The 18,143-nt window shown below is 46.7% G+C and overlaps 1 protein-coding gene across 2 annotated transcripts in view; it reads left to right on the forward strand.

Moving 5' to 3' along the window:
- Positions 1-18,143, forward strand: part of CHST11 (carbohydrate sulfotransferase 11) — a 314,882-nt gene that overhangs the window by 149,661 nt on the left and 147,078 nt on the right. For both annotated transcript variants that reach the window (XM_017540511.2, XM_017540504.2), the window contains exon 2: positions 2,214-2,299. In XM_017540511.2, the coding sequence (XP_017396000.1) occupies positions 2,214-2,299 (86 nt within the window). The remainder of the gene's footprint in view (positions 1-2,213; positions 2,300-18,143) is intronic.

An 18,143-nucleotide genomic window follows, 5' to 3' on the forward strand; every position in this document is an offset into this window, starting at 1 on the left:
CATGTAGCTGTGCTAGGAGCTTGTGCTACTGACCCCGAGAAGAGCTGGGGCAGTTCTCCAGGGTAGGGGGCAGTTCTTTAGGGTGGGGGTTGGCAAACTCCAGCCTGACGGCCACATCTGGCCCACTGCCCGTTTTTGTTCATTGGTGGAAAATACTCAAAAGAATAATGTTTTCTGACACATGAAAATTAGATGACATTTTCTCAGATTTCCCTGTTTACAAGTGAAGTTTTGTTGGTGCCCAGCCGCTCCCATTCATTTCTATATAGTTTGGGGCGGGTTTCACACCACAGTGACCCTGCGGAGGAGTTATGACCGAGACTGCGGGGGCAGAGTGCAAATACTGTTTGGCCTCTTACAGAAAAATGTTCTGACCCCTGCCCTAGGAAGTCAAGGCAAAGGAAAAAGAAAACATGGCCTCTTGTTTCCGGGTGTTGATTGACTTTCAGAGTTTCCATGTGGCTCAAAGTGACAAGTCAATGGAGACTCACCTGAGCAGTAGTTGATCCTCCAGAGACCTTCCAGATGTCATCAGCTGCCCGTGAATGACTCTCCTCCCTTTCCTGACCTCAGATTGACTTCTGAGTGGAGGTCATGGGTTTACCCCCTGCAGCCAGCTCCCCTAGTCATTTAAGCTGCACCCTGCTTGAGGTCTGCTCACTCTTCATCAGGCCCCTTGATAGCCACAAATAGAGAAGTCCCCCCGTCCTCCCAGGGGGATCTAAAATTGCTTCTGAAATTTGTCATCAACACTTTTAAACTGGCTTTTGGCCAGGCCTACCTTTAAGCATTCTGCACATAGTAGTAACTTATTTAATCCTCACATCCAACCCAGGAAGTTAGATGCCCCTCTCATTCCCATTTCACAGACAAAAAGCAGAGGCACAGAGAGGTTAGGTAGTCTCCCTAAGGTCACACAGCTGGTAGTGGTAGAGCCAGGATTCAAACCCATGCTGTCTGCTCCAGGGAATGTCCCACTGTCCATTCGCTGCCTCTATGGAGCAGGTGAATTCTTTAGGCTGATGAAAGGATCTGTTTTCCTTGTTCCCTGCATGCTTCTGTTGCACCTTGAACCATAAGAAAACTGCCTCGTATTTGAGAAGAAAGCCCTTGTTCATTTCTTCTTCCCCCATCTCTCTTTTTTCCTCTCTCCTTCCTTCCCTCCTTCTTCCTTCTCTGCCTCCTTTTTCCTTTCCTTCTTCCTTCCCTCCCTCTTTTCCTCTCTTCTTCCCTTCCTTCCTTCACTTCCTCCCCTCCCTTTCCTTCTCCTTTCCTCTTTCCTTCCTTCTCTTCCTCTTCACTGCTCTCCTTCCTTCCCTCCTACTGTCCTTTTTTCCTTCCTTCCCTCCTTCCTTCCTTCCTTCCTTCCTTCCTTCCTTCCTTCCCTCCCTATTCACCCATTTCCTCCCTCCCTTTCTCCTTCCTTCTGCCTCCAACAAATGATGATCAAGCCCATGGCTATGCATTACACGATGTGTCAGGGGCTGCACAGAGTGATGGTGTTCTGTGAACAAGAAAAATAAAAAAGAAAGAATTCATTGCCATTTAAAGAGTTCTTGGTAACCTCAATGTTGGTGGGTTTTGAGGAGTTCACTTAATTCCCCGTCTTTTGTTAATTGTAAGTACCATCTCTGTCTGGAACCATAAACTCTTATCCTTTCTGCTTCATGCTGATATTTTCACTAAAAATAATTTAATTGAGGAGAGGCTTTGGGGAGGCTGGGCCTCTGACCTATCCAGTGGGAGGGTCCTCCTGGGGAAGGACCTGCGCTCATCCTCAGAAGCTTGGCTTCCAGGGACTAGGAATAAGACGGCATTGAGGGTTGCTGGAGACATCTGCAGAATTTTAAAATGTGTCACCAAGCCTGGTGCTTGGTAGAATTTGCTGTCTTGAAGCAGCCATTCCCCTATCTTTCATAAGTGGTTTCATTTCAGTGAGTTTTTAGATGCCTGTCCTGTTTTCTTAAAACACTTGCTGGGAAGACTTTGTAGCATGATTTACATCCTTCTGGGTGTGGAGATGCCTGAATGTTGGGAAGACAGACGGCAGCTGTGCCATCGGAGAAGGGACAGCCCGGAAATCTTCCTTTGCTGGAAACTGGTTTTCTCTTTCTTTCCTGCCTGTTTCTTCTTCCCTCCTCTGTGCCTTTTTCTTTGTCAGACAACAAATCTTTGTTGCTCATTTCTGATGAACCTTCGCTTTCTTTCCTCAGTCATGCGGAGGAATCCCTTTGGCGTGGACATCTGCTGCCGGAAGGGGTCCCGAAGCCCCCTGCAGGAACTCTACAACCCGATCCAGGTAAGCCTCCAGCACTGTCAGCATGTGAACTTTTTTTTTTTTTGGTGGGGGTGGATACTAAAAACTCTAAAACTGTGGTCTGTGGGGGATTTCAAACTTCCTTTCACTGCCTGGCATTTTACCTTCAGTGGCTGCTTTCTTTGTCACCCTTTTTCTACATAGCATCTCTGAAAAATTCTAACAAGGGATGTTTAGAATTAGAGAAATGCCTAGGCGGAGTGCTAAGCATTCAGACCTGTCCAGGGTTTGAACTCTTGAGATTAACATAGTCTGAAGTCCCAGCAATGGGACTCAGAAATTCAAGGACCAGCGAGGCTCTGCAGTCTTCCCTGGTATCCCCAAAGGAAGGCTTGCACGTGGGTACACTTGATACCCAGCTCCCACAGCTCACATATTTTTTATTTTTGTGACAGAGTCTCGCTCTATCACCCAAGCTGGAGTGCAGGGGCGTGATCTCGACTCACTGCAACCTCCACCTCCCTGGTTCAAGAGATTCTCTTGCCTCAGTCTGCTGAGCAGCTGAGACTACAGACGCCCACCATCACACTCAGCTAAATTTTGTATTTTTAGTAGAGATGGCGTTTTACCATATTGGCCAGACTGGTCTCGAACTCTTGACCTTGTGATCTGCCCATCTCGGCCTCCCAAAGTGTTGGGATTACAGATGTGAGCTACCTCACATATTAAAGCCCAGTGATGCCCCACCTCACTGCGCCAGTTTGGCAAACTCCCTTGTAAGCAGGAACTTTTTGCTAAGTGACTGCCTCAGTAAATCTGACTTGTTAGTTTAATGAGGCAGCAAACGTGGCCTCTGTGCCATCAATTATAAAAAGAGCTCCTCTTTGAGAAAAAAAAAAAAAAAAAGCTCCAACCAAGGAAAAGTGTCTTCTGTGGAAAGCTAGTGCAAAGTTAGGAGGCCTGGTTGCCATGGCGACAGCCTCCATGGCGTGTGTGGGTCCTGATGTGGAGACTCTGGGGCTGATCCTTTTGTAGGAACATAATTAGCACTTGATGCCCAGACCAGTGAGTGAACAGCTAGCAGCAGCATCAATGGACCTTCCATAGCTGTTGAGAAAGAGGGGAAAATGTACTGCTTTGTTCGCAGTCTCTGACTACATTTAATCTTTGCGTGGACCAAGGTACCTGGTAGAGGAAGATAATACATGGGCCTCAAAAGTGTCGGAATTTTACAACTCTTGTAAAGGGATGCCTGTGAGAACTATCTGATGCCCCCTGCCCCCTTCCCAATCTCTCACCCACACTCCCTTCTGGAAAAATGGACTCCTGGGTTTATGCATCATGGGTGGCCTAATTAGGTTAACTCATGCCCTGTCTTGAGGTGTGACTTGGCCAGATGAGCCCATTAATTGCCAAGTCAGTATTGCCTGAGGCTTCCTGTACTGAGATCTGTGGTGACTCGGTGGGAAATTGGATAGTTGGGTTCCCTTTGGTGCCCAAACAATCTGCTTATTATAGGCAGGTCTCCCAGCCTGTCCATACACCCTAAGGAAGAGGCAGAATGCAGCTTCAACAAAGGATAGGACTTCTGGTAACCCATGTTGAAAACAACACAGGCGCCTCAGATACAAACCAGTCCCATCGTTTTGTTGATATCCTCTGTTCTCAGATCATTTTCTCCTTCAAAACAAAACTGCTGAAACATTGCTGCATATTTTATGAGCAACATATGGTGTCATGGGAAAAGCTATTTCTGAAGTCACCGCCCCTGTGGATGGGAGGTCCATGGACTGCATCTGTCCTGGTCACTGTTGGCTCCCTAATACAGGGCCCTCGAATACTTGTGATTCAAAAAATGAAAGCCCAGGTTCGAGTCCCGGCTTCATCTCTAACTAGTTGTGCAACCCTGAATATATGATGAGTTCTCTTTAGGGATCAGTTTTCCTCCCTAAAAGTCTCCCTAGAATGTTGGGAGAGTGAAGTAATTCTGATGTGTCAGGGGCTCTGTCGGTATGATTCGGCGTTGTTGTGGCCAGGAGGGAGGCTTCCATATCAGAAGCCTCGACTTAGGAGTCAGACCTGAGTTCAAAGCCTGCTTTCATCATTTCTTAGCTATGTGACTGTCAGGTGTTTATTTAACCTCTCTGAGATTTCTTTCCTTGATTTATAATGTGGGGTGAACAATACCTGCCTTGGAGTGTTGCATTTGGTGATGTGTCTTGATTGGAGCTTCCCGTGGAGTTTACTCCTTTGTGGGTTTATTCCTCATTCATTTCTTCATGTGCTGTTACCTGTGCCTAGGAAAATATAGCTTAGCAGCTTAGCCCTAGGCGCAGGGCACAAAAGAGTGGAGAGGGTGTATGATTAATCTTTTGTGGCTGGTAACTCTGAGCCCAGGGCTGAGGGGAATGAGTTGATTGGCGAGGCAGACCCTACTTGGTCCAATTGTAAACCAGTCAGAGAAGAGATGCCTGTCCTGGGTAGAGCCCCCCTTCTTCCTTCCAGTAGTGTTCTGAGCACTGTCTAGATGATGGGCCTGTGGGGCAGTAGCCTGGGACTTGGAGGTTAGCTAGGGCTGGAGAGCAGCTCCAGAGGCATTTGGGAGGAGGGCGTAGGTAGGTGAGTCACCGTCCTCCCTCAGGCATGTCTTGGGCAAGCTGTCTGACCCCATTAGCCAGCAAGGGAAATGTCCCTGCAGGAAAATCACCTCGTTTCCTCGGGATGTTTTTTCTTAGGCTGGTTTCCTTTACAAGCTGCAATTATGTTCCATCCCACGCAAGTTCAGTAAGTGGCACTTTTCAGAGAAACTGTCTTGGTGATCATCTGGGCTGCCATGGGCTGGGGAGTCAGGGAGAGATGGGAGTAAGAGCTTCTCTTGAGTTTAGTTGGTTTCATGTCCACAAGCCATTTACTAACTTTGCACCTGACTGGGCTCTGGTGCCGTTTGTTGTATTTCCCGACCAGCCAAGCTGTTGAAGCTGCTGAGCCCGGAATGAGGTTGTATCACCGAGGCAGTTGACAAACCCTCTAGTTGCTAGAAACCAAACTGCTCCCCGAGCTGGCATTTCCGTTTTTTACACTGACTGCTTATTTGCGCTTGATACGTAATGGTGAAAACAGGAACTGTTTATTTTAGGTGACAAGAAACCAACATTATGGCAAGAAGATATCATCTTAGTTACTCTGTACCAGTATGGTAGGCCAGATACTATCTAGATGCTTGTAAACCTCTTATCTAATCTTTATAATAATAAGCCCCAAGCTAGGTTTATATCCCCATTTTATGGATGGGGGAACTGAGGCCAATAACCTCATACAACTTATCCAAGGCCACATAGCTAGTAAGAAACAGTGATATTCAACCCGAAAACAAACTACAAATCCAATTTTTTTTTTTTACCTCTATTTTGTACTTGCTGTTACTAGCAAAGTTCTCTCAGTGGGAGTTACTCCATCCCCTCTCCAGAAAAAAAAAAAAAAGAAAAAAATATCAAACCCAGATTTTTCACTGGACAAAGGGTTAGGAAAATTGGGAAAAACTGGGAAATTTTGGCTATCATCTGGGAAAATTGGCTATAATCTTGGGAAACTGGCTATAATCTGATTTCAGTGTGCAGAGTTTTTTTATTTTAGCGTCCAAGGTTTTCTTATTTTAGTGCCCTGCAAACTCCTAACCAATAAAACAACAACTGGTTAAAAAAAGTTTGGAGTTGCTGTTCTTAGAAAAACTGGACTCTGATGTCTTATAATTTTCCTGGTTCTCTGCTGTCGCCTTGGCCCCAAAATAAATGTAATTGCCCATCAGATCAGCTGGAATCAAGTCACCGAAAGTTCAGGAGATGTCAGCTGCATATTTGTGGGCCGAGCACATCTGCGGGCCGCTCTGGCTCAGCTCAGAGGCACAGGGGCAGAGCTGCGTTGTCAGCCATTAATTGGGCCTCATTTCCCCTAAATGCCAGCGAGGGCGAGACAGCTTGTCCTTCTGCCTCGCCCACCTCCCGGTCCTCTCGTGGGTTCCCTGAAATCTTCACAGCATCACTCATGTGGTTCAGCCCTGCCCTGCTTGGTTCTTTCTTTAGCATTTACACTTGCTCTGTGATTACCGTGTTCCAAGGGGAGGGACACAGCGCAGGGCTGACCGTGAATTTATAAGCGCTAGGTCTAGAAGGTTTGCATTGGGTACAGCAGATCCAATTGTCCGAGGAGTCTCTGAGGACCAAACAGTGTTCAAGGGGTTTAGAGGAATTCTGGGGAACTCCTTGAGGGGGAGAGAAAAGGCTCCAGGAAAACAGGGAATGACAAGATCTTGGAGGCCCCCACTGAAATCTCCGTTACATACAAATTTGACTCCTTCTTGGTCACATCTTTGGGGTGCTAAACTTATTTCTCCATCAGATAGACTCCAGGAAGCAGGATGGGGAGAAGAAGAGAGGGAGGGAGGAGGAAGTCAGAAGGAAAGAAGGATGAGAGAAAAAGAGGAAGACAAATGACTATTCACTAAATGTATGTTACATGCCAGTGACCATTCTACATATTTTTCACACACGTCTCATGGAATCTTTAAAACAACCCAGAGAGGACGGTCTCCAGTAATGCCATGTTTTAGATAGGTTAACTGAGGCTCAGAGGGTTGAATGATGTACCAATCACACAGCTCTGGAATGGGAGAGTCAGGCTTGTGTAGCGTGGCTAGGTTGTAGGATGAGCAGAGGCTAGTGCTTTATTTTTCCTGGGTGGAAAAATGATTTCTTGGGATTCTCTTTCCCAGTGACTCAAGCTGAGACCTGGGATATGCTCAGGACCAGTTGCAAAATTCACAACAGCAGGGGCCAGGACTTCTGGAATGCCATGGAATGGACAGTAGATATAAACAATTGCAGGCTGGGTGTGGTGGTTCACCCCTGTAATCCCAGCACTTTGGGAAGCTGAGGTGGGCGGATCACCTGAGATCAGGAGTCCTAAACCAGTCTGGGCAACATGCTAAAACCCTGTCTCTACTAAAAATATAAAAATTACCTGGGTGTGGTGGCTCACACCTGTAATCCCAGCTACTCGGGAGGCTGAGGAAGGAGACCCTTGGAGGCAGTGAGCAGAGATCATGCCCCTACACTCCAGCCTGGGTGATAGAGTGAGACTCCGCCTCAAAAAAAAAAAAAAAATTGCCCATTTCTTTTTTGCTTACTGAACCTGATATATAGCCCAGTGAAGGAGAGGCCTTTGCCTCCTGGCTGGAGCTGGCAGAGCAGGAGTCACCCTCGAGAATTCTGCCATGGGATCGAACATCTTGGTGACGTTTGAAAGCTGGGCTGATTGATTTCATTGAATGTTTTAGATTGATGAAAGCTTGTAATAGTCCAAAGATTGTTGGGGCAGTTGGGGAGACTCTCTTAGCCCCAACCTAAATAGCTTTTTCAGCAATGCTTGCCAAAATTTGTTGCTTCAATGGACATCTATAGAATAAACAGGGGAAAAGGGCATGGGGAAGAGAGGCACCTGGGCCATAGAACCCGGTAAGTGGTAGGAGATAGACGCTTTGTACAAAGTTATAAGAGCATCAGGAGTGAGTGGTTAGCCTCTGAGGTGCGGTGCACAGTGGGGGCCTTTAGACAGGATTTGAGTCCAGTCTCTGAAGATACAGCAGACTTCCCCATGTTAAAGAAGAGGGAACAGCATCACAGAGTGGAAAACGTCAGCGAGGCCGCAGAGAGACAGTCCATGGTGCATTCAGAGAACTAGGAGGGGTTTGTGGCTGGAGTGAAGGTGATGCCACTTCAGTGAGGGCTGATAGGAGAGGGGCAGGAGAGCAGGTTGGCAGCATGTGGCTTGGGTCATGTCTGCCATTCTGGTCGTTTCCAGTCTACCTGGTCTTCACCTATGGGCAGGGTTGGTGGTCATGAGGGGCCCACAGAACATGGCGTGCGTCTTATGACCTAGCTTCTCCTTCTGACTTGGCCACTTGCTAACTGTGGGGCTTCTCCAGGGCAAGTAATGACTCCTTCCAGACCTCAGCGTTGTCATCTATAAAATGAAGGGGTTAGACTGGATCAGTGATTCACAAACCTGTCGTCCTCATATTAGAACCACCCTGGGAGCTCTTAGAAAATGACCAGTGCCTAGGCCTCACCCCTGGCGATTCTGATTTTATTGGTCTGGGTTAGGGCTGGGGAGCTGATATTTTTCAGAGCTCCCTAAGTGAGTCTAATGGGCAGCCAGGGTTCAGAAGCCCTGGGTTGGAGGGTCTTTAAGCATCCACTACCCGCTGGTCCTAAAGGTCTTTGATTCTAGCATAACCTACAACTCGCAAAGTCCTAATTAGGGAGGAAGAAGCAGGATGGTAGGACCAAGGGAAGGCAAAAAGAGAAAGCAGATAAGCTGTACGTCCGCCTTTCTTCACAGTCCAGGACACAGAGTCCTCCTGTTTAAATAACTCACCATCTTCCTGCACCCACCTGTCACCAGACCCTTGGTGGATAGAAAAATGCAAGTTAGGTCACTACAACCTTGGCTTTATCAGTACTGCACAAAGCCCTCTTCAGCACGCAGCACAAGCACCATCCTGTAAACTCCCCAGCAAGCCTTCGTCCACTTGTGGTCTGTTCCTCTCTTGCTGACCAGCTCATTGCACCCTTGCAACATGTTTTCATACTTTTTCTAATAAATCTGCCTTTCTTCACCTACAGCTGTCTTAGTAAACTCTTTTTACCCCCCGCATGACACCAACCCCAGATAGTTACAACGCAGGACATAACCCGTTATGTGAAACGCAACTCAAAGCATATATGCTGAGGCTGTTCATGCTGCATAGTTTCTACTATCTTTCTATGTAAAGACTCTGTGCCTGTGTTTTCCACTAGGACACAGAGATCACTGTCCCTCATCTACTCCATTTGCAGGTTTGTGGGTCTGATGCCTACGGTGCTGGAGACCCAGCCAGCAGCATGTGGGCCAATCCAAGATGCCAAGTCCTCAGCCAAAGTATTGGGAGGAGCCTTGTGAAAGGGACACTTGAGCCACTTCCCTCTTGAGCCAGTAAGAAGGAGAACCCAGACTTGCTCCAGGCCAGGCGTCAGATGGACATTTATGAAGGATCAGTTACAATCTATAGAAATGAACATGGAAGGAGAAGGGCCCTCTGCCTTTTGAATGCTATACAGGAAGAACGTTGCTGAGTGGTCACATATGCTGGGGAAGGCATGAAAGAGCAGACGTTGTACAGTCCGCAACTCTGGTCAATTAATCCCTTCATTACCAACCACCTGGTAAATGACGAGTTCATCTAATTATCTTCTTTGACTCAGCAGCTGTCTACCAGCCAAAGAGGGATTAATTGATTTGGTTGTAGACTGACTCTTTATGCAAAGATAATACTTACTGCCAGCCTAGCAGCTGGCTGGCAAAGATGAAATATTACATTAACTTGATCTTACACATAGCACTTAGGAGAATGCTTCATTACTAATTGCAAATTACAATAGACCAGTGAGGCCCATTGCAAAAAACCAGGGACAGTGAACTGCTTCTTTCACCGTGGCTAGTGGATTCATTATTCTTGAACCAGGAAAGTTGCCCTGGTTGGATTTCTAGCCAAGCAGGAAGGATTTCCAGTCAAGCCATGGGGCACGAGAGTCAAACACAGTTTGGATCAGAAAAGAGGAGTATATGCCCGAAGGAACTGGGGAGTCCCAGCCCAGCTGTATGATCTGGGACAGTCACTTACACACCCTGTTCAAGCCTTGGTTTCCCTATCTGTAAATAAGAGTTTGATACCAGTCTTGAAGGTTTGTGAGATTCAGAATTCTGTATAAAAAGCACCTAGGACAGTGCCAAGGTCAGAGTTGGTGTTAATCAGCAGCCATTCATGATCTGGATGGAATTAGACCTGCAAATTTTCTTAGGGGGTGTGGGCCCTTGCTATGCTCTGTAATGTAGGCTCAAGACATTTTGTATAGGCACATTTGGAGTTTTGTTGAATAATAATAAGATGGATGATTTCCTCTTGCCTGGAAGCTACTAGCTATGTTCATTGTGAGTACTTTCTAACAATTTTGATTTATTTGTTTCTAGCAGTCTGTGTTGATCAGCAGGTTTGGTGCACTGATTTATAAAGCCATGAGTGCCTCTGCGTGTATGCGTGCCTGAGTGTATGTGTTATGTGTTACATGCATATTCACTCAACCTATATTCTATAAAGCATGCAGATGCAGCTTTCGTATTTTAAAAGTCTCCTGTGGGCATGTGTGTTACACTCCGAGTGCCTAGTTTGGTACTCAGTAATAGTTGTTAAATAAGACCTCATCTCTGCGTTGTGTTCATGTGAAAGCATCGATCTTATCGATTGTCCGCATTTAACTTAAGCTTTCTTTATAGGCAGTTGTTCTGCTACGGAAACAGAAGTTTCAGGAACAAGCCTAATTTGATCCAATATATTCAAATCTGGATAGTAAGCTTGATTCACTAATGGGGTTTTTCTGTGTCAGTCTGTGTGAATATAATCTGACATATTTAAACCGGAGAAGGGCATTCAAGTAACAAAATGACCTCGGCAATTTCCAAATGGTAACACAGCCATGCAATCTGTCATTTTCAGAAAGTTATTTCCTGAATTACCCTCAATTATAAGAGGCCTCCCCATGATCCGATTTTTCTGTAAATGACACAACTCAAGTAGCTTCTCAGGCAACTGGATTTTAACCTTGTTGGAATGGATAGAACTGAGACAAAGCCCAGCCTTGTTCTGAAACTGCCCATAGGAGAGGCATCGGGGGTGAGGGGGTGATGGCAGCACACGTCCTCCTTTCCCAGTGGAGTCTGTGGGTCTGATGGAGCATGCAGGGCTCTGGGGAGTTTCTACCCCATCTTCACACTGGTTACTCTGAGATCTGAGGTACATGGCTGACCCTTTTGGAGCACTGGAGACCTTGCTTGTAAAACGGGAATAAAATGCCTGTGGTTCAGTTATTAAGGATTAAATTAGAAAATATATAGAATCCCAGGCACATGGCAAGGTGCCCAGTCAATGATGATTTTTTTTTTTTTAATTTGCACGGAAGAAACCTCCTCTAGGTAGCTCTGATTTTTTTATTCCCCCTCCAAGCTCAGGTTAAATGCCCTTCTAGAATGGTGCTGCCCACTAGCAATATAATATAAGTCACATATGTCATTTGAAAATTTTTGGTAGCCACATTTTGAAAAGGAAAAAGAAAACAGGTGAAATTAACTTAAATAATATTTTTAATTCAGTATACCCAAAAGTATGATTATTTCCATACTTAATCAATAAAAATGTATTAAGATATTTTGTGTTTTCGTACTAAGTCTTTGAAATCTGATGTGTATTTGACACCTAGAGCACATCTCAATTGGGACAGGCGGTACATGGGGTGCTCAGTAGCTGCATGTGGCTCATGACTGTTGTCTTGGACAGTGCTGGTCTGCAAAATGCCCCATTATCCCCACCTCCTGCCCATGTCATGACGCTAATCTCACTCACTTAAAAGGATTCCACTAGGCTTTGCGCCCCTTGAGGGAAGGAGCTATGTTTTTCTTATTCATCTTGAGGCATCCAGTAGCTACTGTGGGCCAGCCCCAGAAAAGGTACCCAGTAGATGTTTGGGCGGTGAATGAAGCTACTTGCTCCTGTGCCTCAGGTGAGCTCAGCATGAGGAGGTGACCAGGGCTTCACTCCCCTGGAGGTACAGAGGCAGCCAAATATCAGGGCGGGTGGTTTCCTGGGACCCAGTGAAGAGTATGGTGCCTTTGTCCCAAGTCTCTGCTTCATGCTGATGCCTGATGTTTCTCCCAGAAGTTCCTTCCTGAAAGTGTATATGTGATTATCATGGAAGGGCTAATACTTTGAAACATGTCAGTCATTATATCTCAACTTTGATTTCATAAGACAGTATGTGACTCGTGTGCGACAGGTGTGAGGCAGTTGGAGCGAATAGGAGCAGAGGATTGGTTGCATGAAGGAACTGGAGAAAACAAGTCACGGGGCTAGGAAGGGATTCGGGTCTGCTTAAGCCCAGACTTCACCCTCCCTCGCTGCTTAGCCATACTCAGCCCTGTTTCTCCATTCCTTCCACTCCTACCTCCTTTTCTCCTTCTTCCATGGTATGCGGCACGCAGTAAATACGCACTGCATGAAATGGATCTGGAATCCCTCACACCCCACCCTCTCTCCCTCAGTGATTGCATATCCACTCTAGTGGTTTGCTGGGGATGCTGTGACAACGTACCGCGGACTGGGTGGCTTAGACAATGTATTGTCTCACGGTTTCGGAGGCTGGAAGTCAGAGATCAAGGCACCAGCAGGACTGGTTCCACCTGAGGGCTGTGAAGAAGGGCCTGTTGCAGGCCTGTCTGTTAGCTTCATGGCTTGAGGGTGATCTTTGGCTTCTTTGTTCCAAATCCTGCCTTCATCTTCACACAGTGCTCCCCCTGTGTGGGTGCCTGGCTTTGTGTCCATGTTTTTCCTTGTTGTAAGGACACCAGCCATATTGGATTAGGGCCCACTGACTCCAGCATGACCTCATCTTAACTAATTACATCTCAATGACCCTATTTCCAAATAAGGTCACATTTGAAGGTACTGTGGTGAGAACTTCAACATACGAATTTTGTGGGGGACACAATTCAATCCTTAGCGCTTACTGTGTGTGTCATGCTCTGCTAGGTGCTAGGGTTTTCGGGATAGAAGTCCTTCTGCTATCAAAAGATAAAGGATAAGTGTTGGCAGGGATGTGGAGGAGAGGGAACTCCTGTGTGCTGTTGGTGGGAATGTAACTTGGTACAGCCATTGTGGAAACCAGTATGGAGGCTCTCCAAGAAATTAAAAACAGAACTACCATATGATCCAGCAATCCCACTTCTGGGTATATGCCCAAAGGAAGTGAAAGCAGCATCTGAAACACACATCAGCACTCTCACTGTAGAAGAGTTGCAGCATTGTTCACAATGGTAAGATACAGAATCAGGCCAGGCACGGTGACTCATGTCTGTAATCCCAGCACTTTGGAAGGCTGAGGCAGGCGGATTGCTTGAGGCCAAGGAGTCTGAGACCAGCCTGGGTAACATGGCAAAACCCTGTCTCTACAAAACATACAGGAAAATTAGCCAGGCACGGTGATGTGTGCCTATAGCCCCAGGTACTTAAGAGACTGAGGGAGGTCGAGGCCGCAGTGAGCCATGATCATGCCACTGCTCCCCAGCCTGGGGAGACCCTGTCTCAAAAAGAAAAGAAAGATACAGAATCAACCTAAATGTTCTTCAGCCGATGAATGGATAAAGAAAATGTGAGTGAGATATGTAGATATATATATAGATAGACATATATATATAAATATATATAAATGGAATGTTCTTTAGCCTCAGAAAAGAGGGAAATCATCTGCTCTTTCTGACAACCTGGGTGGGTGAACCTGGGGGACTGATATGGTTTGGATTTCCCTCACCTCCGCCCCCAAATCTCATGTGGAATTATAGTCCCCAGTGTTGAAGGAGGGGCCTGCTGGGAGGTGATAGGATCATGGCAGCAGACTTCCCCCTTGCTGTTCTCGTGATAGTGAGTGAGTTCTCACGGGAACTGGTTATTTAAAAGTGTGTAGCACCTCCCGCTTCTCTCTCTTCCTCCTGCTCTGGCGGTGTAAGATGTGCCTGCCTCCCCTTCACTTTCTGCCACGATTGTTAGTTTCCTGAAGCCTCCTAAGCCATGCTGCCTGTACAGCCTGTGGAGCCAATGAAACCTCTTTTCTTTGTAAATTACCCAGTCTCAGGTAGTTCTTTAGAGTAGTGCAAGAATGGACTAATACAGGGACAGTATGCTAAGTGAAATAAGTCAGACATAGAAAGACAAATCCGGATGATCTCACTTATATGTCAGAATCTCAAAAGGTTGAGCTCATAGAAGCAGAAAGCAGAGTGGTTACCAGAGGCGGGGGAAATGGGAAGATGTTGGTCAAAGGGCACAGAGATTCATTAGACAGAATGAATAAATTCTGGAGATCTAATGCACAGCATGGTGACTATGGTTAATAATAACGTATTGTAGACTAGAAATCTGCTAGGAAAGCAGATCTTAAATATTTTGATCACACGAAAAATGATAACGATGTGAGGTGATAAATATGTTACTTAGCTTGATTGTGGTCATCATCTTCACTATATATTTATCTCTCTATCTAAACATCATGTTGAATACCATGAATATATATAATGTTTGTTAAATTAACCTCAATAAGTCTGGGGAAGTTTGTGCTCTAATAAGGGAATCAGGCCAGTAAACTGACTGTTACAAAATGAGGTCCTGGCCAGATGCAGTGGCTCATGCTGGTAATCCTTGAACTTTGGGAGTCTGAGGTGGGAGAGTGGCTTGAGCCCAGGAGTTTGAGACCAGCCCGGGTCAGATGGCGAGACCATGCCTCTACAAAAAATTTAAAAATTAGCTGCGCATGGTGTTGCGTGCCAGTCGTCCCAGCTCACTCGGGATGCTGAGACCAGAGAATCCCCTGAGCTCAGGAATTCGAGGCAACAGCGAGCTATGATTGTGCCACTGCCCTCCAGCCTGGGTGGATTTTTAAAAATAAAAAAAATTATGAAATGATGCCCCGTATGAGTTTAATACATGATGTCGGAGGAGCATAGAGATGGACCTAGACTAGGCATGTGCATAGGCATGCTTGTGTGTGTGTGTGCCATACATACTTGTATGTGTGTGTGTGCCTGCATGCTTGTGTGTGTGCCGTGCATGCTTGTATGTGTGTATGCATGTGTGCTTGTGTGTGTGCCATGCATGCTTGTGTGTGTGTATGTGCGTGTGTGTGTGTGTGTGTGTTTGTGTGTGTGTGTGTGTGTGTGTAGAGCCTTGGTCATCCTGACGGAGCAAAGACAGGTGGGTGGCCTGTAGAAGAACAAGTGGCCCCACCCTCTCTTGCAAAGTTAAAACCTGGCCAAGCAGGGAGGCGAGATGGGAGAGGGGAGAAGGGAGAAGAGGCACTGACTGGAGGGGCTAAAGCTTTGTTCCTCCTGGGCAGGCATTCTCCATCCATGCCCCTCTTCTTGGATGCAGAGGATAAGCAGGCCAAAGAGGCATGAACACTGAGTTCCACCGTAGCTCTGGAGTTCTAGAAAAGTCAACAGCCCCTGTATCTCTAGCCAGTCCTCTGCTGTTCAATGTCTCCATTACCGCACTGGGAGACACTGCAGGCCTTGGCAGGCATTGGGCAGGTCTAGAAGGAAGCTGGCTTTCCTTGGAATGTGCCACAGGGGTGTGACGCCCAGGCAGACTCCAGTGCTGCCTAAAATGGCCTCTTGCAACATTCCCGTCTCTTCATCTTAAATCAGGGACTTGAAGCCACAAAATGGCAAATCCACAGTTCTGGCAGTCGTTTTGAGTATTGGAGAAATTGCTCTGGCCATCTGTTTTGTCTCCAGCATGTTCCTCACGGAATGCCCACGGTTATATCCACGGATGTAACAGACATCCTGCCAAGGCAGAGCTTGGCTCTTGAGAACTCGGCAAGCTCAGTGCTTGCCTGGATTCCTGCCTCGTGTCCCATCCCAGTGTTTGGAGAAAAGCTCTGAGGGAAAGATGAGTGTCTGAGGCCACACAGCCTAGAAGGAATCAGGGGCACAGGCTCTAGAACTAGCCCCACGTGGGCTGAAGTCCCAGCGTCAGTGCCAGCAGGCTGTGTGACGTAGGAGACCTTCTTACCAGCTCTGTGCCTCACTTGTCTCACTTGTAAAATAAGAATAAGAATTGGCTGGGCACGATGGCTCATGCCTGTAATCCAGCACTTTGGGAGGCTGAAGCAGGCGGATCACTTGAGGTCAGGAGTTCAAGACCAGCCTGGCCAACATGGTGAAACCCTGTCTCTGCCAAAAATACAAAAGTTAGACGGGCGTGGTGGCAGGCACCCGTAGTCCCAGCTACTCAGCTACTCAAAAGGCTGAAGCAGGAGAATCGCTTGAACCTGGGATGTGGAGGCTGCAATGCGGAGCCTGCAGTGAGCCAAGATCCCACCACTGCACTCCAGCCTGGGTGACAAAAAAAAAAAAAAAAAAAAATAGCACCTACCTCATTCTCTCTTGTGAGAAGGTGATGAATCCAGACACATGAAGTGCTTAGAAAGGTGTCTGGCACCAGGCGAAGGCTGATGTGTTTGCTGTTGTTATTGTTACTCAGGCATAAAGACAGAGAGGAGCAAATGGTCCCTGGGAGCAGGTGAGCAGGTGAGCAGGTGGAGGCTAAGATCACTGGACAATGGAACTCCATATCGCCAGATAATCTTCTGCTATCTTGAGATCCACCATCTCTAAAAGAAACACCATCTTTTACTGCAAGAGTTCACAGCTGTGTCTGCACTGTAGAAGAAAAAAAAAAAAAGAAAGAAAATTTAGACAATCGCAATGTTCAGGCCACCCCATCAGTATTTTCCATAAACCCTCAGGAAATTCCAATGAACAACCAAGTTTGAGAATCACCTCTTTAGGTTTTTCCTACTCAAAGACAGATCCAGGGACCAGCAGCATTGACACACGTGGGAGCTTCTTAGAAGTGCAGAAGCTTGCCCCCCCCCCCCCAAGCCTGCAAAGGGAAACTACATTTTTAACAGGATCCCAGGGGGCCTATACAAGGATTAACTGGACAAGACTTCTCAGGGCCTGAGAGCCCCTGGAAGAAGCAGCCATCTAGCATGTTAGGTCACAAAGGACCAGCAGTCCCAGATTCTGTGTAAGTTGCTGAGACGGGAAACAAGAAAAGGTCCTGACCTCTCTTGGAGTGTGGCATGCTTCTGCTTCCAGAAACCCTGGAAAATAAAAGGCCGTGTTTATGCAGCCATGGGCTAGTAGTCTGTGGCAGGATGCTGGAGTCCCAGGGTGGGCCAGATGGATGTGTAGCCTCTCAGTCCCTCTGGATGCAGTAAATCCTCATAATTTCAAATGACTCAATTCAGGGAGAAGAAATGTGGCATCAAACGGGTGCCTTTAGAAGCAGATGTCAGTGCAGTACCTAGAGAAGGAAGACCTGTCAGCCTGGGTGCAGTGCCCCTGGAGTGAAGGGGATTTGTGGAGCTACAGGATAGGGTCCCCTGGGTAGCCATAGTCAGAGTTATTAACAGTTCTCTTCATACACTGGGCTATTTCTTCACTTTCGTCAAGAAACAAAGAGGAGGCCAATGTAGGCTCTCCATGCCCATCTGTCATCTTCACTCCAGCCTTTTCCTTCAAAGGACATTTTTAGGTGTCATCTTACCCTCCTCCCATTCCCCCTGCACTACTCCCAAATGCCTGGCGCAGCAAATCTCAGTGCAGTTTTGTGGGAAGAGCATGAAATTTAGACCCCTACATCCTGAGGTCAAATCCTGCAGTGGGATTTTGGGCAAGTAATTCATCTTCTTGAGTCTTCAATGTCCTCATCTGGAAAGCTGGAATAACTTATTTAACTTCATCTAACAAGGCCAGATAGTGTAACAGTTAAAACTGTAGGTTCTCAGAGTCAGGCTGCTTGGGTTCAAATTTATACTTACTGGCAGAGCAATTTGGGGTCAGTTTTCTAATCCCTCTGTGCCTCAGTTCTTTACACGTAAAAACAAGAAAAACAACAATACCTAGCTCTTTGGATTATTTTGAAAATTAAATGAGTTGATTGTGTAAAGTGCCTAGAACAGTGGCTGGCAGTACAAAAGTCAAATACATATTTTCTTTTCTCTCTCTCTCTTTCTTTCTTTTTGCAGAGTCTTGCTCTGTTGCCCAGGCTGGAGTGCAGTGGCATGATCATGGCTCACTGCAGCCTTGACTTCCCGGGCTCAAGAGATCCTCCCACTTCAGCCTCTGAAGTAGCTGAGATCTCAGCCCCGGGCCACCACGCTCAGTTAATTTTTTTTTTTTT

This window comes from Cebus imitator, unplaced genomic scaffold, assembly GCF_001604975.1.
Source record: "Cebus imitator isolate Cc_AM_T3 unplaced genomic scaffold, Cebus_imitator-1.0 Scaffold8, whole genome shotgun sequence".
Lineage (NCBI taxonomy): Eukaryota > Metazoa > Chordata > Mammalia > Primates > Cebidae > Cebus > Cebus imitator.